Here is a 23527-nt window from a genome sequence, read left to right on the forward strand (position 1 = left end):
TTATGATTCAATTGTGTGCGTGGGTTGGTTTGTGCACGTGTGTTGAGAGAAATGTGTATAGATGGATGGGTAAATAGATTTATGTGCCTGTGTGTGTATATATATACTTCTATGCACACTTATGCATACATGTGTCTTTATTTATCTATTTATAACTCACCTTTCATAGATACAAGCCTCCTTGGTTCCTCCTGTCAGTTCACTTGTGTGGGGACTAGAGGATGATAAAAGAATACAGACAGGTGACATAATTTGATATTTACTTTTCGGGAAAAACTAGCTTTCATTACTCTAAACATATACTGGATAATTTCTGACTATTCACGTGTATAGCACTATTTGGATCTGAAACATCATTTTTTATCAAAAATCAGGATTTATATGATGGCTACCACCATCTTAGGATGGAGAAAATAGTAATGCTTCCAGACTCAAGTAAACCTTTTAATTACAACCTCATCTCAACATGTGACAGCCTTTGTGGCGGCAGTTATTTCAAACTCAACTCCAATTTTTAGATAGTCATCCCTCCTAATCCATTGAATGTCCTGCTTCAAAAACCCTCCATTACCTCCTTACTTTCAACCAGCATGGGCGACTCCCCAGCCCCATAAAACGCATCAAGTAACTAGAGGTCTTTCCCAGGGGCACAACCCAATATGATGGTGATATAAGGTCTGGAGCACCAGCCTCCATAGTGGCAGAGTTCTGGAGGGTGGAGAACACCTCCAAGGCTCTTAGCTCTGTTCCTTTCTGCTGAGGATTTCACAGCTCCCCAAGTACTCCTACCTCTTCCTTTCTCCAAATAGGATTTTCTCTTCCCTCAGCCCACTCTAGTATTTCTCATACACAGAAAATCTGAGTTTCCAAGGCATTTGGCTCCTAGTAACAAATGGTGAAAAGCCAGTAACAGACGGAAGCTTCTCTCTATACACTATTCCTCTTTTCTCCAAAACAACTGTAAAAATGTGGATGTTTAACTATAGGTGCTACAGTGAGAAGATGAACTGTGTCCAACACACTCTGTATTGCCATGGACACTTCTGAGAGCAAATCCCACTAATCATAGTATCTTCCTCGGTCACTGTTTTGTTTGTACCTCTATGTTAGTGTGAACATCCTTTATAACTCACATGTCGTCGGTGTCTGTATCGATGACGACTTCCACCAGGTCATCAGGATGGGGACTACGGGACAAATGTGATCAGAATCAGACACGACGCATAATTCTAATGTTTTGCATCAAATAGCTACACTAACTCGATGAGTGATTCCTTGCATACACTTTAAATATATATATATATATATGTATGTATACCTGTATATTGAACTGGGATGAAATGTTTTCTTACTGAAAATGAGGTTTTATGTTCCAACAGTGAATATCTTAGGCTGGGAACATAGCGATGCATCCAGATTAAGCAACTGTATCTTCACCTCAATGTGTAACAACCTTTTTTGAGGGGAGCTAACTCCAGTTCAACTTTAGTTTTTAAGTCTCCTTCTTATAATTTCATCTGAGTTCCTCCTTCTCTATCACCTCCAATCACCTCCTCAGTTTTCACCCATCCTAGTTGTCTTTCCTGCCCGAGAGTTACGGCCAAGTAGCTGCAGGCCTCAAGCAAGGGCTTCATTCCATGGGATGGTGGGTATGGGCCAAGGGAGTCAGCCCCACATTATGGCAGAGCTCTGGAGGGCATAAAATACTTCCAGGGTTATTAGCGCTGTTCTTTTTTTTTTACAGTGGTTTCTCTGCTCTTTGTCCCCTCCTATCTCCTTCTTGTTCCAAGCAGGATTCGCTTCTTCCTTGGTCCACTCTATGAATACAGTCTCATTCTCACAGAAAGGAAAGGTGACAAACCCTAACATAAAAAGCCTCCCTCTATGAGTTCTTCCCTATTTTCCTACCTCCATCCAAAAAGCAAAAGAATATTCTGTACAAAGCTCATCCTGAGAGGACTCTGGAAATAGTTTCAAGGGAACACCTTGTTTCCATGGATGCTCCTGACGGTGAATAGCCCAAATCTCTCTCTCTAGTGTGTATGAATGCATGGATGTGTGTGTTTGAATATGCATATATACATGTATAATTGTCCTCCTTTATATCACATATTACAATGGACAGCCTACTAAAAGATACTCTCAGTTCACACACAGCGCAGTGCCAAAGGACTTAAAACATACATAGTAAGACAACATGTAACTTCCTAGACTTAACATTTTCAGTTCAAACTAGTTCCTTTTACTTTTTTTCCTTTTTTTCTTTTAATTGAGACAAAGTCTCACTCTGTCACTCAGACTGGAGTCCAGTGGCATGATCTTGGCTCACTAAAACCTCTGCCTCCTGGGTTCAAGTCATTCTCCTGCCTCACCATTCCGAGTAGCAGGAACTATAGGCGCACGACCCACACCTGGCTAATTTTTGTATTTTTAGTAAAGACAGGATTTCACCACGTTGGTAAGGCTGGTCTTGAACTCCTGACCTCGTGATCCACTTGACTTGCCCTCCCAAAGTGCTGGGACCACAGGCGTGAGCCAATGCACCCAGCCTTCCAACTACTTTTCAACCTGTAAACAGATCTACCCTACAGAATGTGTAGGAATATGCCTACACATTTATCCTACACTTCATACTTTCTACGATCTCTTTCTAATCTGCCATGCCATTTAGCCTACACACCATACTTTCTACGATTGCGGCACATTTTACACCGATCCAAGACTCACTGACTCAAGTGTTATCCTAAACTGTCTACCACTGGAACTGACCAATGCCTGACAGCCATTTGTGGGTGAATTTCTCTTAAATTCATCTCCACTGTGTAGGCAGTCATTCTTCTAATCCCATCTATGGCCCGCTTCCTAGATCTCTCCATCATGTCTTTCTTTCACCCATCATGCTGGTCTTTCCCATCCATAAGACACAGGCAAGTAAGTACCTGCGGCCCTAAGGAAGAGCAGCATCCAGTGAGATGGCATGCTCCTGTTTGTGTTATAGCACCAACCTCATATGTTGACAGAACTCTGGAGTCTGAGGAACAAGTCCATGTTCCCTTAGCTCCATTCTTTGCCCAGGGTTTAACTGCTCCTTGTCAGCTATTATCTCCTCCATGTTGCAAATATGATTCTCTCCTCCCTTGTGTCAATCTGGTAGATTCTCAAACTCAGGAAATCTGAGTCCTTTAAGAAACTGCTTACTAAGAACTTACTAGGTGACAAATACACTAACAAGAAGCAGAAGCTCTCTTAGGACTGGCTCCTTTGTATACAACTCCAATGGAAAAGGATGCAATGTTACCTACAAAGGCTACCATGAGACGAATTGCAGACCCTGTTAAAAACCACTCTCTGTGGCCATGCAGGCTTCTCAGAATAAACTCCACAAATGTCGGTCCATCTGTCTCCTTATTGTATGTTTCCATTGTGTGCATGGGTTTGTAAGTGGACGTGTGTTCAGAGAAGTGGGGATGGATGGATGCATGGATGGATGGATGGATGGATATATTTTGTTTATGTGTCTGGGTGTGTGACTACTTCTATGCACAGTTATGCATATGTGTGTCTTTATTTATCTAAATATAACTCACCTTTCATTGATACGTGCCTCTGGGTTTGCTGTTGTCAATTCATTAGTGGGTGAACTAGAGGATGATAAAAGAATACAGTCAGAGAGGAGACACAATTTGAAATTTACTTTTTTGGAGAAACTAGCTTTCATTACTCTGCACATAAACTAGTGAAGTTCTGACTATGCATACGTATAGCACTATTTGGTTCTGAAATGTCACTTTTTTTAATTAGAAAGGAGGAGTTATACGATGGCAACCAACATCTTAGGCTGGGCAAAACAGTGATCCTTCCAGGTTTAAATAAACTTCTTTATTATGACCTCAGTCCCAGTGTGTGTCTGCCTTTGTGGTGGAAGTTATTTCAAACTCAACTTGTGTTTGGAGCTCGTCAGCCCTCTTATTTCACTGAATGTCCTGTTTCAAGGGCTCTCCATTACCTCCTTACTTTCAACCAGCATAGGTGTCTTCCCAGCCCCACAAAAAGAGTCAAGTCACTACAGGTCTGACACAGGGGCACAATCCGATACGATGGTGACATGAGGTTTGGAGCACCAGCCTCCATGGTGCCACAGTTCTGGAGGGTGGAGAACACCTCCAAGGCTCTTAGCTTGGTTCCTTTCTGCTGAGGGCTTCACAGTTCCCCGTGTACTGGTACCTTCTCCTTGCTCCAAATAGGTGTCTCTATTCCCACAGCCCACTCCAGTATGTCTCATACACAGAAAATCTGAGTTTCCAACGCATTTGGCTGTTACTAAGGATGAGAAGACAGTAACAGACAGAAGCCTCTCTCTATAGTCTGTTTCTCTTTCCTTCTAAACAACTGTAAAAATATGGAAGTTACTTTACGTGATAGTGACACAAGAAAGAAACGGTCGTCTGTTCAAACATACACTGTATGACGGTCAACACTCCTGAAAGTGAATCACAGTAATCTCAGCCTCCTTCTCTGTCACCAATTTGTATGTGTATTTGTGTGTACATCTTTTTCTTGTTTTTGAGAGAGAGTTTCACTCCTGCTGCCCAGGCTGGAATGCAGTGGCACGGTCTCGGCTCACTGCAACATTCACCTCCCAGGTACAAGCAATTCTCCTGCCTCACCCTCCCGAGTAGCTCGGATTAGAGGCGACTGCCACCACGCCTGGCTAACTGTTGTATTTTTAGTAGAGACGTGGTTTCACCATGTTTGCCAGCCTGGTTTCGAACTCCTGACCTCAGGGTATCTGCCCGCCTTGGCCTCCCAAAGTGCTCAGATTCCAGGAGGCAACCACTGCTCCTGGCCATGTGTACATCTTTTATAACTCACCTGTCATCGGTGGGTCGATCAATAATGACTCCCGCCAGGTCATTCGGATAGGGACTACAGGACAAATATGGTCAGAGTCAGACACAATGAGTCATTCTAACGTTTTGCAACAAATAGCTACAGTTAGTCTATGAGTTATTCCCGGCTTGCACTTTGATTATTCACACGTATGTACATCACTAAATTGACCTGAGATGGCATTTGGTATCTTAGGCTGTGAACATATCGATCCATCCAGACTAAGTAACTGTATCTGTACCTCAATGTATAACAGCATTTTTGGAGGGCATTTAATTCCAGTTCAATTTCAGTTTGTAAGTCCCCCTTCTTATAATCCCATCTGAGTTCCTCCTTCTCTATCACCTCCAATCACCTCCTCAATGTGCACCCACCCTAGTTGTCTTTCCTGCCCAAGAGTTACCTCCAAGTAGCTGCAGGCCTCAAGCAAGGGCTTCATCCCATGTGATGGTGGGTATGGGCCAAGGAAGTCAGCCTCACACTATGGCAGAGCTCTGGAGGGTGTGAAATACTTCCAGGGTTATTAGCTCTGTTGTTTTTTTTTTGCTGGGGTTTCTCTGCTCTTTGTCCCCTCCTATCTCCTTCTCGCTCCAAGCAGGATTCCCTTACCCTTGGTCCACACGACGAGTACAGTCTCATTCCCACAGAAAGGAAAGGTGACAAACACTCACATAATAAGCTGCCCTCTATGAGTTCTTCCCCATTTTCCTACCTCCATCCCGAAAGCAAAAGAATATTCCGTACAAAGCTCATCCTGAGATGACTCTAGAAATAGTTTCAAGGGAATTCCTTGTCCCCATGGGTGGTCCTGACAGTGAATAGCCCAAATCTCCTTCTCTCTTATGTGTATGAATGCATGGATGTGTGTGTTTGTAGATGCATATATACATGTATAATTGTATTCCTTTATATCACATGTTGCAATGGACAGCCTACTAGAAGATACTCTCAGTTCACACACAGTGCAGTGCCAAAGAACTTAAAACGTACATAGTAACACAACTTGTAACCTCCTAGACTTAACTTTTTCAGTTCAAACTAGTTCCAATTACTTTTCTTTTGCTTTTTTTTTTTTTTTTTTTTTGGTGACAGAGTCTCACTCTGATGCCCAGGCTAGAGTACAGTGGTGCGATCTCGGCTCACTGCAATCTCAGCCTCCCGGGTTCAAGTAATTCTCCTGCCTTAGCTTCCCGAGTAGCAGGAACTAAAGGCACACACCGCCGTGCCTAGCTAATTTTTGTATTTTTAGTAAAGACGACAGTTTCATGATGTTGGCCAGGCTAGTCTTGAACTCCTGACCTCGTGATCCACCTGACTTGCCCTCCCAAAGCGCTGGGACCACAGGTGTGAGCCAACACGCCTGGCCTACAATTACTTTTCAACCTGTAAGCTGCTCTACCCTACAGAATTCATGTGTGTATTTGGTTCTTTGGAATCTGCCATGCCATTTACCCTACACATTATACTTTCTAAGAGTGCGGCACACATTTTACACCTATCCAAGACTCACTGACTCAAGAGTTAACCAAAACTCTCTACCACCAGAGCTGATCAATGCATGACAGCCTTTTGTGGGTGAATTTCTTTTTAAATTCAGCTCCACTGTGTAGGCAGTCATCCCTCTAATCCCATCTATGGCCCACTTCCTGGATCTCTCCATCACGTCTTTCCTTTCAGCCATCATGCTAGTGTTTCCCGTCCATGAGATATAGGCAAGTAGCTGCGGGCCTAAGGAAGAGCAGCATCCAATGAGGTGGCGTGCTTGTGTTTGTGTTTTAGCACCAACCTCATATGTTGACAGAGCTCAGGAGTGTGAGGGACAAGTCCATGTTCCATTAGTTCCATTCTTTCCCCAGGGCTTCACTGCTCCTTGTCAGTGGCTATCTCCTCTATGTTGCAAATAGGATTCTCTCCTCCCTTGTGTCAATCTGGTAGGCTCTCAAACTCAGGAAATCTGAGTCCTTTAAGAATGTGCTTACTAGGAACTAAGCGTGACAAAAACACTAACAAGAAGCAGCAACTCTCCTAGGACCGGCCCTTTTTTATACCACTCTATTAGAAACGGATGCAATGCTACCTACAAAGGCTACCATGAGAAGAATTGTAGACCATGTTTAAAAACACTCTCTCTGGCCATGAAGGCTTCTCAGAATAAACTCCACAAATGTCCATCCCTCTGTCTCCTTATTATATGTTTCCATTGTGTGCATGAGTTTGTTAGTGGAGGTGTGTTGGGAGAAGTGGGGATGGATGGATGCATACATTTCTTTATGTGCCTGGGTGTGTGACTACTTCTATGCACAGTTATGCATACGTGTGTCTTCATTTATCTAAATATAACTCACCTTTCATTGATACGTGCCTCTGCATTTGCTGTTGTCAATTCATTAGTGGGTGGACTAGAGGATGATAAAAGAATACAGTCAGACAGGGGACACAATTTGAAATGTACTATCTGGAGAAACTAGCTTTCATTACTCTGCACATAAACCAGTGAAGTTCTGACTATGCACGTGTATCACACTATTTGGTTCTAAAATATCATTTTCTTTTATTAGAAAGCAGGATATTTACGATGGCAACCAACATCTTAGGCTGGGGGAAATAGTAATGCTTCCAGAAGTAAATAAACTTCCTTATTATGACCTCAGTCCCAATGCGTGTCAGCCTTTGTGGTGGCAGTTATTTCAAACTCAACTTTTGTTTGGGCATAGTCAGCCCCCTTATTTCATTGAATGTCCTGTTTCAAAGGCCCTCCATTACCTCCTTATTTTCAACCAGCATGGCTGTCTTCCCAGCCCCACAAAGAGAGTCAAGTCACTAGAGGTCTGCCACAGGGGCACAATCCAATATGATGGTGACATGAGGTTTGGAGCACCAGCCTCCATGGTGCCAGAGTTCTCGAGGGTGGAGAACACTTCCAAGGCTCTTAGCTTTGTTCCTTTCTCCTGAGGGCTTCACAGTTCCCTGAGTACTCATACCTTCTCCTTGCTCTAAATAGGAGTCTCTATTCCCATGGTCCACTCCAGTATGTCTCATACACAGAAAATCTAAGTATGCAAGGCATTTGACTATTACTAAGTATAAAAAGAAAGTAACAGACGGAAGCCTCTCTCTATAGTCTGTTCCTCTTTCTTTCTGAACAACTGTAAAAAATATGTAATTTACCTATGTGTGATACAGTGAGATGATAAAGAAACGATGTCAAAGATAAGGCTGTATAACTGTCAACACTCCTGAGAGTGAATCCCAGTAATCTCAGCCTCCTTCTCTGTCACCAATTTGTATGTGTGTTTGTGTGTACATCTTTTTCTTGTTTTTGAGAGAGAGTTTCGCTCCTGCTGCCCAGGCTGGAATGCAGTGGCACGGTCTCGGCTCACTGCAACATCCACCTCCCAGGTACAAGGAATTCTCCTGCCTCACCCTCTCGAGTAGCTGGGATTAGAGGCGCCTGCCACCACGCCTGGCTAACTGTTGTATTTTTAGTAGAGACAGGGTTTCACCATGTTTGCCAGCCTGGTCTCGAACTCCTGACCTCAAGGTATCTGCCCGCCTTGGCCTCCCAAAGTGCTCAGATTCCAGGTGGGAACCACTGCTCCTGGCCATGTGTACATCTTTTATAACTCACCTGTCATCGGTGGGTCGATCAATAATGACTCCCGCCAGGTCATTCGGATAGGGACTACAGGACAAATATGGTCAGAGCGAGATATAATGCGTCATTCTAACATTTTGCAACAAGTAGCTACAGTTAGTCTATGAGTTATTTCCCAGTTACACTATTATTATTCACAAGTATGTATATCACTACATTGACCTGAGATGGCATTTATTTTTTTATTAGAAATGAGGTTTAATATGCCAACAGTGCATATCTTAAGCTGTGAATATATCGATCTATTCAGACTAAGTAACTGTATCTATACCTCAATGTATAACAGCATTTTTAGAGGGCATTTAATTCCAGTTCAACTTTAGTCTGTAAGTCCCGCTTCTTATCATCCCATCTGAGTTCCTCCTTCTCTATCACCTCCAATCATCTCCTCAATTGGCACCCATCCTAGTTGTCTTTCCTGCCCAAGAGTTATTGCCAAGTAGCTGCAGGCTTCAAACAAGGGCTTCATCCCTTGATGGTGGGTATGGGCCAAGGGAGTCAGCCTCACACTATGGCAGAGCTCTGGAGGGTGTGAAATACTTCCAGGGTTATTAGCTCTGTTTTTTTTTTTTTTTTTTTTTTTTTTTTTTTTGCTGGAGTTTCTCTGCTCTTTGTCCCCTCCTATCTCCTTCTCACTCCAAGCAGGATTCGCTTCTCCCTTGGTCCACACTCGCACAGAAAGCAAGGGTGACAAACACTAACATAAAAAGCCTCCTTCTATGAGTTCTTCCCTATTTTCCTATCTCCATCCAAAAAAAACAAAAGAATATTCCATACAAAGCTCATCTAGAGAGTCCTCTAGAAATAATTTCAAGGGAACTCCTTGTTCCCACGGTTGCCCCTGACAGGGAATAGCCCAAATCTCTTTCTCTCTTGTGTGTATGAATGCATGGATGTGTGTGTTTGTAGATGCATATATACATGTGTAATTGTATTCCTTTATATTACATGTTGCAACGGACAGCCTACTAGAAGATACTCTCAGTTCACACACAGCACAGTGCCAAAGAACTTAAAATGTACATAGTAAGACAACATGTAACTTCCTAGGCTTAACGTTTTCAGTTCAAACTGATTCCAATACTTTTCTTTTGCTTTTTTTATTTTTATTTTTTTGACAGAGTCTTGCTCTGTTACCCAGGTTGAAGGGCAGTGCTGCGCTCTCAGCTCACTGCAATCTCTGCCTCCCAGGTTCAAGCAATTCTCTTGCCTCAGCCTCACAAGTAGCAGGGACTAAAGGCACACACCAACATGCCTGGTTAATTTTTGTAGTTTTCATAGAGATGGGGTTTCACCACGCTGGCCAAGCTGGTCTTGAACTCCTGACCTCATGATACACCCACCCTGGCCTCCCAAAGTGCTGGGACTACGGGCATCAGTCACCGTGTTCAGCCAGGAAAGTCTTTTGATATATAGACCAGCATTTCCTTTTGTAGCATCCTTGGGCCATATTACAGGTATTGTTAAGCTGGCATTGCATGAAGTGGATAGAATATAACACTAATGTGGGGAGATGTTAAAGTAACAACAGCAGCACTTGTTTTATTTAAACGTAGAAAATTAATTCAAATATAAAAAATAGTTTTGGGAATATATTTGTAATCTTAGGAAAGTACTTTCTGAGTATAACACAAACAGCATTAGTCATCAAAGTACCAATTATATCTGAATACATGAAGCTTATTATAAAGTTCTATGTAAGGTTTCTGTATTTTACTCTAAACACCAAATGTAAAAACATATTACAGATGTGCCACATGGAGTGGAGATATGACTAATGTATTTGAACAACAAAATTCCTTGAATCTGAAAGATATCGTAAATATGACTTAGCTCACTTAACACCTCACTTTTTAGAAAGAATTTTAGAATCAGTGTCCCGAACACTATTTTCCCAAGAATAATTCTGAGACTGATTTTCACGAACCTGAATTCCTCCCATCTCCAATATATATTATGATATCACCTCTCATTGTTAGCTCCAGTACAGATTTCTGATGTCAATTCATTGGGATTAGTGCAAAGGATTAAAAGCAGACAGTAAGAAACAACGTAAATTCATACACTACTTTTTTTTTTTTTTGGTTCAAATTGGCTATGGCTGTGTTACAAATTACAGTGTGTTGTCCCTAAAAAATTATCATCTAAATCTGTTATTTGGCACCTCGTACTTCATTTTTCTCCAGAAAGAAGTCTCTATGTGTTAGGAATATAAATTGGTTAGGACTCTCAAGAAAGATTTTTAATGAATCAAGATTTAAATACAATTCTTTATTATTGAACCTGATCATCATGTGTGACAGCAACTTGAACTTAAATTTGCTTCAAATTCATGTTCCATTTGAAGGCACACAACGTTCTTGCCCATTTTGATTCCCTAATTCTCAAGTCCCTCCACCATGTGACTCATGCTCTTCATGAGTCACAGGTATCTTTGCTTCTCCTCAAATAGGATCAAGTGACTAAACCTCAGGCAGGGGCTCTATCCAATGTGATGATGGATTTGGGTTTGGGGCACCAGCTCTGAAGGGTGAGGGACAGATACAGGGTCTCTTAGCTCTTTTCTATCTGCTAAGCGCTATTCTGCAGCCTGTCCAATGCTACCACCTCTTTCTCCAAGTAGGATTCTCTCCTCTCATGAATTGTTCTTGATAGAGTCTCATACACAGGCATTCTGATAGTTTCCTAAGGGTTTTGGCTGCCAATTACTAAGAGTCACAACCAAACGTTGAGTACCAAGTGTCCCTCTTCTGACCTGATCTTAATTTTTCCACATAGGTCCAAAAACAACGCTACCTAAAGATGCTTATACTTTCTTACGGAAAGCTGTTATTGCCACTGATGCTCCCAGTATTTTTCACCACTTAGATCAGTCAACTCACCCATTATGGTCATAGTTGTCAGATGCTGTTATGGTAGACACTGTTAATGAATCCATAATTCTACTAAAGAGTAAAAAACACAGACAAAAAATAAAATCAGATATTTTCGAAGGCAATCAGGATGTTAATCTTGACAGTATTACAGGACACGAAAAATAAAATCAGAGGAATTTTGACAGGAACTAAAGAAACGATTTCAGGGCACAATACTAGTACTACTGAGGGTGTGTGTGTGGGTGTGTGTGTATGTGTGTAAAGGACACAGAAAAAAGAAAGAAAATGTAAGAATAATGACTGTTTCTATATCAATGGCTAGTTTCTGGTCATCCTTGGTAGGAAATAAACAAGTAGGTAAGTCAAAGATAGCCTAAATTATATTTAAAACCTTTTGTGAACTTAAAGTAGATTATATGTGTAGAATCATTTTGTTTTCTTTTTGTCTGGATTCATTTTTTTAAGTCATATGGCTATCTTTTACAAAATCAAGACTTCCTAGCACCCAAACCACTGGCTTAGCTAATTTAATCTCTCTACAACTTAATTTCCTCATCTGTAAGTTAAGACACATGCAAAATACACTCCACATCTGTCGACTTCATAAAACCGTGCTGAATATTCAGCATTTTGCAAATATTGGTTTGTAGACAACCTGCTCTCTACACCATATATTATGCCATAAAAATCAGCATGTGGCAATATAAACTGATATTTTTAGTTTCAAATACACGAACATGCTCATCAAAGTAAAAAACTCCCAAGACTCAAGAATTAATGCTCTTTGCCACAATTTGCTAACTTTTCAAATGTTTAAATAAGTTTAAGAAACTGATTGCACATTTTTTTTTTTTTTTTTTTTTGCTGCTGATAAAAACTGGGATTCCCAAGAGTGTGCTGAGGTTTCTGAACTTATTTGACCACAGAATCTCGTTCTCACAGTTGAAATGTGTGAGAAACACATTTTGGAAACAGTATATTAAATGGTATCTTTTTATGTCTTCAAGTTAAAGTTCTGCTACACAAACTAATTTTGGACTGTGATCGATAGCTCAAACCTTTCAGCACAGATAGACATTAATTTTGTGCTATTCTTTCAGCATGTGAGGAAAGCAGTGCTGGAGTTCAAATTATCAAATCTCATTAGCCTGGTCTGAAGGCCATGAAGGGAACCTTTCAAGTTGTAAGTGGGTGCTTTTAGGTGCTTGAATGGCTCATGGAAATTCATCCAGGTCTCAGGAGAAACAATGCCTTTTACAAAAAGAAAAGCATCTAGAGGTATCCACTGCTTTTCCGCAGGAAGTACAACTGGGTTGTCTATGCAGAATACACTAATAAGTCTTAACAGAGGAAAAGGTTCACAACACCAAAAACATAAGAATTTGAGTTTCTGACATAAGCAGCCTCATTGAATGATTACTGGATTTTTCAGATATCTTCTACTGAGGAAGAGAACTGGAAGACACTCAAATTACTCTTCAGATCCAGGTGACAAGCCAGGATTGCTAAGCAAGTTCCTTGGGAAACTCATTTCCAAAAAGGACACAAGACATCCATAGATGTTACCTGAACTCCTTTCAGGGAGATATTGCATGAAGTGTGAAACAGCAGTTTGATAAGCTGCTTGGGAGCACAGAATGACTTCCCTCATGGGACATGAATAAGTAGCTAGCTAAATTGCCTTCTAAGGAAGGTGAGAATGGCAAACTATCCTAAAATTACGTGATCACGCAGAATTCCTAAATGCTTTTTGGTAGATAGGAGAAACCACAGAAGTTTGAGTTAGGTAAAGGTTAGCTGCACGTTCATAATCATGCTACCAGGTTACAAAGAAAAGTAGGTCTCCAATCAAATCTGCCACACATAGAGATATTCATTGAACAAAACATTCAGTAGCAAGCAGGCACAGTACATAAGCTTCTGTAAGCTTTCTTTACTTTAGGTGCTCCAAGCATGAAAGGTTCATTCTCAGCAGAGTCCTAATATTCCAGAGACCAAAATCTTCCTAAACCTTCCTGGAGATGCTGAGATGGGACCACTGAAGCCCGTTCAGTGGCCATCTCTGTGAAGTGGCTTCCGGAGCTGAGCACTAGCTCACCATCCTGAACAGAGCATCCACCATTAGGGCAACCAGCTGCCCCTATAGGAAAGATTAAAGCGACCAGTATATGCATGTTATCACACTGCCTAAAATGTCCTATTTTTAAGGACATTAACAGGTATAGAATGAGGCTTGTTTTATTCTTTAAACTTTTTTCTATTTCTATTATTTTTCTAATTACTTTTGTATTTCTATTTGCTGGGTCACAGACAGCAGCAAATTCCATAACTTTGGGGTTATACCAGCTCATGTGCAGTAGGAGTAGAAATATCAAAGCTCTCAGTCTACCACCTTCTGCTCCAGAGATGTGGCCCAAGCACACCTTTGGACATGAAACAGAGCAACCCAAGGCAGAGCTGGATTTCTGGGAGTTTCTCCCTGTAAGCCCTGGACCTGCTTACCTGTAGGCTAGACTGCTTCCGGCACCACTGCCGCTCACAAGAGGCTGGGGTCGGTTCAGCTGCTAAAATGACATAAGTCTCAGGTCTCGTGTCTTCAGTACAACTTTCTCTAAGAGGGAGAAATGTATTCAAGATCCTGTTAGCAGCTTTCTCTCCCATTGCCTTTCAGGATTATGGCTTTTCCTTTTTTCATTTTTTAATTCCCAAAACCAAGCTTGTTAGATCAAATCTTTACCCAATTCCTGACAAATAACAAGGTTATTGCTATTTGGCCCTACACCCACTAGTTGTCTCCCAGTACCCTGAGGATAAAGGGACTCTGTAAGGTCCCTGGGAGGGGAAAGGAATGTCAATTAGTGGTCCCCCCAGCTGGTATAAGCAAACTTTCCTGTCTGTGGGCCCCAGACACCACCATCTAGTTCCCCCACCAAAACTTTACATGATTTTAATTCTCCTGATGAGGAGGAGAGGACAACATCAGCCAACAGAGAGGGCAGAGGATGGGATGGGACTACCTTGCTCAGAGACCCTCACCTCTAGGTCTTTACCTCGTATTGAGAAGAAGCCAGTACTGGAATAAGAACTGTGTGTCCATAGCAACCCCAAACAGAATCCTGTGCTCTTGAGATTCTCGTAGACTGGAGAACAGAACGAGCTTGGTCCAAGACTGCAGAGACTTAAAAACATGCTGTTCTGTCACACATACAGATACTCATTAAAGATGAGGGAGAAGGGCATGGTGTGGGGGACAACGTACCAAAACCAAAGACCACAGGATAATAACCTCAGAGCAGAGACGATCTCTCCAGTTACTTTTTCTTTTGCATGTCATGGAGGGGATTATTCTTATTTACTCTGGTGAAGACGTTTATGTCAAGTGTTCGGTTTCCTTTGTGGGTTACAGAGAATAACCACAGGGCTCAGTGTTTTCTAGACCATATTAAATTTCACTAAAATAAGCAAGGTTGATAGGACTTGCGGGGGAAACTTCATTGACTCAAGCTATCATTTTATAGGATGGTGAGAAAACAAATAGTTGTACATTTAAAATACACTCATATTCTAGCTAGAAGAGAGGATTTGGAATGTTCTTACAGGAAAGAAATGGTAAATGTTTAAGTCAATGGATATGCTAATTACCATGATTTGATTATTATACCATGTAAAATATACTGAAACATCACACTGTACCTCATAAATATGTACAATTTATTATGTGTCAATTAAAATTTTGATTATAAGAAAAAATGAACTTCAATTGTAAGAAAACAACCCAACTTTTAAAAAATGAGCAAAATGGCCGGACGCGGTGGCTCAAGCCTGTAATCCCAGCACTTTGGGAGGCCGAGACCGGCGGATCACGAGGTCAGGAAATCCAGACCATCCTGGCTAACACGGTGAAACCCCGTCTCTACTAAAAAACACAAAAAACTAGCCGGGCGAGGTGGCTGGCGCCTGTAGTCCCAGCTACTCGGGAGGCTGAGGCAGGAGAATGGCGTAAACACAGGAGGCGGAGCTTGCAGTGAGCTGAGATCGCGCCACTGCACTCCAGCCTGTGCGACAGAGTGAGACTCCGTCTCAAAAAAAAAAAAAAAAAAATGGGCACAATATGTGAACAGATACTTCACTAATAAAGATTTGCAACTGACAAGCAAGTGAAAAGATGGTCATCATAAGTAGCTATTAGAGAAATGCAGATTCAAACTACAATAAGAAACCACTAGATAATTATTAGAATATCTAAAATTAGAAAGATGGTGTGTTGACAAAGATAGAAAATGAAACTCTCATACAATGCCAGGAATATAAAGTGCTAGATCCACTTTGGAAAACAGTTTGGCAGTTTCTTAAGAAGTTAATTAGGTCTTCGAGTTCCCACTCCAACATGTAGAGAACTTGGAAATCATCACTCCCATCTTCACAACAGGAAAAAAGATAATCAAACTGAAAATCAACAACTTTTCTTAGATCTGTCAGAGAATAGAGGTCACAGGGCAAACCACTTCCTCAAAAACTAGAGAGACAGGTGACTACAGAACATCACAGTTTACCTGAGAGCAGAAGCCACAGGAGCCAGTAATTGGTAGGAACACTTAAATGCTAATCAATAAATTACCAGTGGCTGAGTGTGGGCTACCTTGAGAGTTGAAAACTTGTTGGAGTCCCGCCTTGCGGACCCCTTATACTTTCACGAATTTTACTTCCAGAAACCCTACCAGGTTCTCATGATGAAGGCTGAAGAAAATTTCCTCAGGCTCTTTACACAAAGAAAAGGGAAAAGCAACCATTTCAAAGTATACCCTAGTTGGTGGATAGAGAGAGTGAGTGGGTGTATCAACCATTTTGAAATATGCCCAGGGCATTCTATTCTCTGTGTGAAAGTCCTGCCCTAAAGAAAAACTGCTTTATCAGGGCCTTGTCTGACATAGGGGAAAAGCAGTAAGACAACTCTAAACCCCTCTAGCTTTCCTGTCCCACATAAAAGGAGAGGAAAAAAAGAAATCATTACTAAGTCAATATCAGAAAAATTTACACCTCTGTTTTTGCCTAAGAGTATAGTTTGGGATCTTACATTCAGATATTTCTTCCATTTGAGGTTAATTTTTCTGTACGATGTGAGGAAGAGATCTAACTTCATTCATTTGTATGTGGATATCCAGTTATTCCAGCACCACTTGCTGAAGAGACTGTTCTTTTCCACTGAATGGTCTTGGTACCCTTGTGGAAAATCAATTGACCTGAAATGTATGGATTTACTTCTGGACTCTCAATTCTATTCCATTGATCTACATGTCTATCCTTATTCTAGTACTAAACAATTTTAACCACTAGAGCTTTATAGTAAGTTTTGAAATAATAAAGTGTGGACTCTGCAACTTCATTGTTCTTCTTCAAGATCATTTTGGTTCTTCAGAGTCCCTTGCATTTTCAAATGAATTTTAGGATCAGCAAGTCAATTTCTGCAAAATAGAAGCCAGGATTCCCATAGGAACTGAGTTGAATATGTAGATTAATTTGTGAAGTACTGTCATCTTAACAGTAATGTCTTCCATTCAGTAAATACAGAATGTGTATCCATTTATTTAGGTCTTAATCACTTTCAATAATGTTTTGTACTCTTATATTTCTTTTGTTTTAGTCTTTTTTTAAATGCTATTGTAAATAAAATTACTTTCTTAGTTTCATCTTCAGGCTTCTCATTGCTAGTGTTTCTAAATATAACTGATTTTTTGCACATTGATCTTAGATCTTTTGTGAACTCAGTTGTTGCTCCAGCAGGTTTGTTGTTGTTTGTTGTTGTGGATTCCTTAGATTTTCTACATACAACATTATTTATCTGCAAAAAATAGAGTTCAGTTTTTCCATTCCAATCTAGATGCTTTTTATTTCTTTTTTGTTGTTGGTTTTGTTTTGTTTTGTTTTTTTTGTCTAAATGTCCTGGCTAGAACCTCCAGTACAATGTCGAATAGAAAAAGCAAGAGCAGGCATCCTTGTCTTGTTCCTCATCTTAGGAGAAAAGCTTTAAGACTTCTGCCACTAAGTTTAATGTAAACTGTTGGTTTTTCATAATCTTTACTAGACTATCTAAGGGTTTGGGTTTTTTGTTGTTGTTGTTGTTATTTACTTAGGTTATTTACCATACTTTTGAGTTCTTTCCTTTTTTTTCTTGATCAAGCTAAACTATCAATTTTGTTGATCTTTTCAAATAACTTTTGGTTTATTTCTCTGTTGCTTTTCTGCTTGCTATTTTATTTATTTTCACTCCATTTATTATATCCTTGCTTTATTTGCTTTGGTTTCAGTTTGCTCATCTTTTTCTAGTTTCTTTAGTTGGAAAGTTAGATTATTGATTGAGATCTTTCTTCTCTTCTAATGTAAGAATTTACACCGATAAATTTCCCTTTAAGCACTGCATTAGCTGCATTCCATAAGTTTTGAGATGTGGAGTTTTTTTTCATTCATCTCAAAGTATGTTCTGATTTCTCTTGGATTTCTTCTATGACCAATTGATTATTTAAGAGTACACTGTTTCATTTCCATATATTTGTGAACTTCTCAAATTTCCTTCTCTTACTATTCTAACTTCATTTTATTGCAGTTGAGAACATGCTTCGTATTATTTAAATCTTTTAAATTTTATTGGGAGTTGTTTTATTGCCTAGCATATGGTCTTTCCTGGAGAATGTTCCACGTGCACTTATAAAGACTGTATATCTGTTGTTTTTGGATGGAGTATGCTGTAGATATCTGTTAAATCTAGTTGATTTATAGTATTATTCAAGTCTTACATTTTCTTAGTGTTTTCTGCCCAATTGTCTAGCTACTAATGAAAGTAGGAAATTGAAGTCTTCAACTCTTATTGCTGAATTGTTTCTCCCTTCAATTCTGTCAAAACTTTATTCATGGACTTTGGGGCTCTGTTCTATGTTTTTGATGGATTGATCCTCTTACTATTATAAAATGTCCTTTGTTCTTAATAAAAATTTTTCCTTTAAGTCTATTTTTTCTGATTTTGTATTATGATTCCATCTCTTAATTTATATTGTTTTGGTTACTGTTTGCTTGTTATATCTTTTTCTATACTTTTAATCTATTTGAGTCTTGGTCTAAAGCATGTCTCTTATACACAGCATATATTAGGATCATGTCCTTTAATTCATTCTGCACATTTCTTCCTTTTAAATGGAGAGAAATTTCCATTTCATACAATCATTGATAAAGTAAGATTTATGCTAAATAGTTTTATAGTGTACAATTTTTATTTCCTTGTCATTTATTTTACCACATTTTTGAGTTGTTTTCTTCGTGGTTGCCCTGGATATTGCAATTAACATGTTGATTTATAACTATGTAGTTCATATTAATACCAACTTAATTACAACAGTATACATAAACTTTTTCCTATGTAGCTCCATTCCCTCTCTCTTCCATTGTGCTGTTAATGTCATATAAACCATATCTTCATATGCTCTATCTTCATCAATCCATTCAAGAGAATTGCTTTATGCTTATACTGCCTTTTATATTTACTCATATAGTTATCTTTCTCAGCTCTTTATTTCCTCATGTGAATTTCAGTTACTACTTAGTATTCTTTCATTTCAGCCTAAATGACTCCCATTAGTATTTCTTATAGAGATGTCTTCAAGCAACAAATTTTGTTAGCTTTGTTTATCAAGGAATGTCTTAAAAGTCTTAAGATACTTATGTCTTATGTTTCTCCTTCAGTGTGGAAGGATATTTTGCTACATATAGAACTCTTGATTAATAAGTCTCATTAGACCCTAAGTAGCCATCTTGATTCTCACACCAACTGTCATGGCATCATAGGGGTGTTATACAAGTAACCCTTATTTCACTTCATAATTGCCCCAATATGCAATGGTAATTATCCTGGCAATTTGGATATGCCAGAGAGAAGTCAAAATGTGCTTCCTTTAGGTGAAAAGGTGAAAGTCTCTGACATCATAAGAAAAGAAAAATATTATAGGCTGAGGTTGCTAAGATTTATAGTAAGGACAAATCCTTTACCTATAAAATTATGAAGAAGAACAAAGAAATCTGTGCCAGTTTTGCTGTCAAACCTCAAGCTGCAAAAGTTATAGCTATACGGCATGATAAGTACTTAGTTGAGATGGAAAAGACATTAAATTTGTAGGTGGAAGACATGAACAGAAATGTCTTCTGACAGCAGTCAACTTTAGTACTCTCAGCATTTGTTTTTTTCTTTGTTTGCTTTCTTTTGTTTACATTTTTGTTAGCATATTGTGTATCTCAACTTATCTATACCCCAGGTAGCCATGATGTTCAGCAATTGCCTCTGATTGTCTTCAACACATATCCCCTGACCAAAGGCTGGGGGAGCTCTAAGTCAGGCCAAATAAAGATAGCCTTGTGAGTGGAGTCTTCCTGGGACCTCCTAGTCAGGTCACATAATGACGTTTTTCTGGGAATAAGGCGTTGAATGAGTCCCAACCCCCTTTTGTTCTTTTCTATGGTTCTCAGGAGCTTGGTTTTCACCAAGATTGTAGGATGTTAGTTTTCAAAGCTACCATGGAACCAGGAGGATGTGATGAGCATAGAGAACGTAAGAGCACTACAAAGTTCACTATTCTCACCAAAATTCAGCCTACATTCTTGAATAAATGCTCCCAAGGTTGCGGCAAGCCTTTGGATATTTTCTGGAGTTCTGAAAAAGGTGCTTGTATTTTTCCCAGTTGCTTTCATGAATAAAGGAATTTTTGAAGGTTCCCAGCTTCCCATTTTTACTGATATCACTTCCAAATGCACTTTTATTTTTATTTTTTTGAAACAGAGTCTTGCTCCATTGCCCAGGCTAAAGCACAGAGGTGCGATCTTGGCTCACTGCAACCTCTGCCTCCCGAGTTCAGGCTGTTCTCCTGCCTCAGCCTAGTAGCTGAGATTACAGGTGCATGCCACCATGCACAGCTAACTTTTGTATTTTTTGTAGGGACGGGATTTCACCATGTTAGCCAGGCTGGTCTTGAACTCTTGACCTCAGGTTATCCTCCCGCCTCAGCCTCCCAAAGGGATGACAGGCGTAAGCCACCACGCCCGGCCCCAAATACACTTTTAAATACATTTCTGAACTCACAAAAATGTAAAGGAAGTACAGAATGATTACAGACACACGCACAATTGCACACACAATCTAGAGGTGAAACTAAAGTCATCAGTCAACACAAAAGCCAGTGATGCCCTGGAAGTGAGTCAAAACCAAAAACCTAGAGCTTTGTTAGTTAACATTGTGGCTGTCTGAGCTAGTAAACAGGAATTGGGGCGATCAATAGGAAAATCAAAATACTTTTTTTTTCTAGAAGCTGGGAATGAGATGTCAATAGGGCACTTTGCAATGCTCTGACATATTCCTGGGAATCTGTTCAGCAATCCTGGAGATCTAGAATTTCTCTGGTTGACTAATAGGATTTGAACCTGACAAAGTAAGGAACTGAGTCTGAGACCTCCACATAAATCCAGACACTAAAATGAGCTATATATTCAGTAGAAAAGACATTCTACTAATGTCTTTAGTAGATGAAGATTTAGAAGATGAAGACATATTTCTTCATCAGCACATGGAAAATTCTCCAAGATAGACCATATGTTAGGACATAGAATAAGTCTCAACAAATTCTCAAAAATCAAAATCATACCAGTATCCTCTCAGACCACAGTGAAATAGGATAGGAAATCAATAACAAAGAAACTTTGGAATCTGTACAAATACATGGAAATTAAACAACATGCTCCTGAATGACCTTCAGATCAACACTGATTTTAAACTGTACTTTAGACCAATGGACCTAACAGACATTTATAGAACATTTCATTCAACATTTAGTAGAAAAGACAAAGTTGGAAGGATATGACAAGTGAACCAATAAGCAATTCAGTCTCTGCAGGCAGTGGATTTTAAAACATTAATAATTTTAATAGTCTTCCCAAACGTTTTCTAACCAGCTTTACTCTTAGGATGGAATTTGAATTTATACCAATGAATATGGCTGGTCCAATTGGACTATGAATAAGTCCAATAAACTGCAAACCAATAAATCAAACTAGAATGGTTCCTGATTGATACTATTTCCAGAACCAAGCAGAAATCAGGCAAATCATCTCAATTCCAGTCTCTCAGGGTACCCAAAGTTAAAGTTAAGACAAATATGACCTATTTCTAAAATTTAACGAAGAGTTGAAGAGTCAAACTACCATAAGTAGGAGTCAACAGAAATCACAAAGATAAGAAAAACACATAGAAAAATATAAATATTAAAATTATAACAAACTATATTCAGGAAGTACATTTAAAAGTATGTTTGAAGTGAAAAGATAGAGATCAACACTATGGGGAACATTAAAAGGGGCCATTGGTCCATTCTGGAACTTCAGAGTAGATTTTCTGAAAAAGATGATGCTTGAGCTTGGGCTTGAAGGACAGTAAATAATTAAGCAGGAGAAAAAGTGGTGAGGGAGTTTCAGAGAAAAGGATCATAACGAACAAATTCATGGAGGCACTAAATAGCAGAGGGACTCTAGGGGAAATTATAAACATTTGCCTATTACTGCAATAACAGATGTAGAGCAGGGACTAACGGGAGATGTCTGTACATTATATCAAGAAGTATAGACGTTATTTAATAGGCAATTAGAGTCAAAAAGCGATTTTAAGAAGGGAAGTCTCATGATAATTTTGCTTTAGGTAGTCTGTCTTTCAGTGGTGAAGAGAGAGGGGCAACACTGAAGTGTCAGGGATCAGTTAGGAGACTGCTACACAGCGTAGGTGAGAAATGTTGAGGGCCTGAAAACCAGGGTGGTAGTAAGAATTGACAGGAGAGAGAGATTTGAGAAACAGCAGAAAAAATCGCTTAAACCCGGGAGGCGGAGGTTGCAGTGAGCAGAGACCATGCCACTGCACTCCAGCCTGCGCAACAGAGTGAGACTCTGTCTCAAAAACAAACAAACAAATAAAACAGTAAAAAGAGACAAAGATGGTCATTATAGAATGACATGGAGATACATTAGCAAGAAGATATAACAGTTCTAAACATATGCACTCAATACTGGGATACCCAGATATATAAAGCAAATGTCATTAGATCTAAAGGGAGAGAGAGACTGCAATACAATAATAGATGAGGACTTCAACACTCTACTTAGCATTAGACAGATCACCTAGACAGGAAATTGACAAAGAAACACTGATTTTAAACTGTACTTTAGACCAATGGACCTAACAGACATTTATAGAACATTTCATTCAACACTAACAGAATACACATAATTCTTCATCAGCACATGGAAAATTCTCCAAGATAGACCATATGTTAGGACATAGAATAAGTCTCAACAAATTCTCAAAAATCAAAATCATACCAGTATCCTCTCAGACCACAGTGAAATAGGATAGGAAATCAATAACAAAGAAACTTTGGAATCTGTACAAATACATGGAAATTAAACAATATGCTCCTGAATGACCTTTAGATCAAGGAAGAAATTAAAGAAGAAATCAAAAAATGTCTTGAAACAGGCTGGGTGTGGTGGCTCATGCCTGTAATCCTTGTACTTTGAGAGGCCAATGTGGGTGGATTGCTTGAGCCAGGAGATTGAGACTGGCCTTGGCAACATAGTGAGATTCTGTCTCTACAAAAAAAATACAAAAGTTAGCCAGGTATGCTAGTGCGTGCCTGTAATCTCAGCTACTCAGAAGGCTCCAGCAGAAGGATCGCTTGAGCCCAGGAGGTGGAAGTTCCAGTGAGCCAAGATTGCGCCATTACATTCCAGCCTGAGCAACAGAGACAGAGTGAGACCTTGTCCCAAAAAATAAAATGTCTTGAAACAAATGAAAATTTAAACACAACATAACAAAACCTATGGGATACAACAAAAGCAGTGCTAGGAGAGAGGTTTATAGCAATAAACGCCTATATTTTAAAAGTAGAAAGATTTCAAATAAATAACCTAAGGATATTCCTCAAAGAATTAGGAAAGTAAGAACAAAACAAACTTCAAATTAGTAGAAAGACAGACATAATAAAGATCAGAGCAGTACTACATGAAATAGATTTAAAAAACAATATAA

The 23527-nt window shown here is 39.6% G+C and overlaps 1 protein-coding gene across 1 annotated transcript in view; it reads right to left on the reverse strand.

Annotated features, from left to right (window-relative positions):
- The window catches only part of LOC112610708 (phosphatidylinositol 3,4,5-trisphosphate 3-phosphatase TPTE2-like), an 83362-nt gene that overhangs the window by 54287 nt on the left and 5548 nt on the right, over positions 1 to 23527 (reverse strand). Inside the window, exons 3-9 of the mRNA XM_025364101.1 lie at positions 11428 to 11490; positions 8519 to 8572; positions 7236 to 7289; positions 4873 to 4926; positions 3588 to 3641; positions 1134 to 1187; positions 161 to 214 (exon numbers count right to left, since the gene is read on the reverse strand). Coding sequence (XP_025219886.1) covers positions 161 to 214; positions 1134 to 1187; positions 3588 to 3641; positions 4873 to 4926; positions 7236 to 7289; positions 8519 to 8572; positions 11428 to 11490 — 387 coding nt within the window. The remainder of the gene's footprint in view (positions 1 to 160; positions 215 to 1133; positions 1188 to 3587; positions 3642 to 4872; positions 4927 to 7235; positions 7290 to 8518; positions 8573 to 11427; positions 11491 to 23527) is intronic.

The sequence above is a fragment of the Theropithecus gelada genome, chromosome 17, assembly GCF_003255815.1.
Source record: "Theropithecus gelada isolate Dixy chromosome 17, Tgel_1.0, whole genome shotgun sequence".
Taxonomy (NCBI): domain Eukaryota; kingdom Metazoa; phylum Chordata; class Mammalia; order Primates; family Cercopithecidae; genus Theropithecus; species Theropithecus gelada.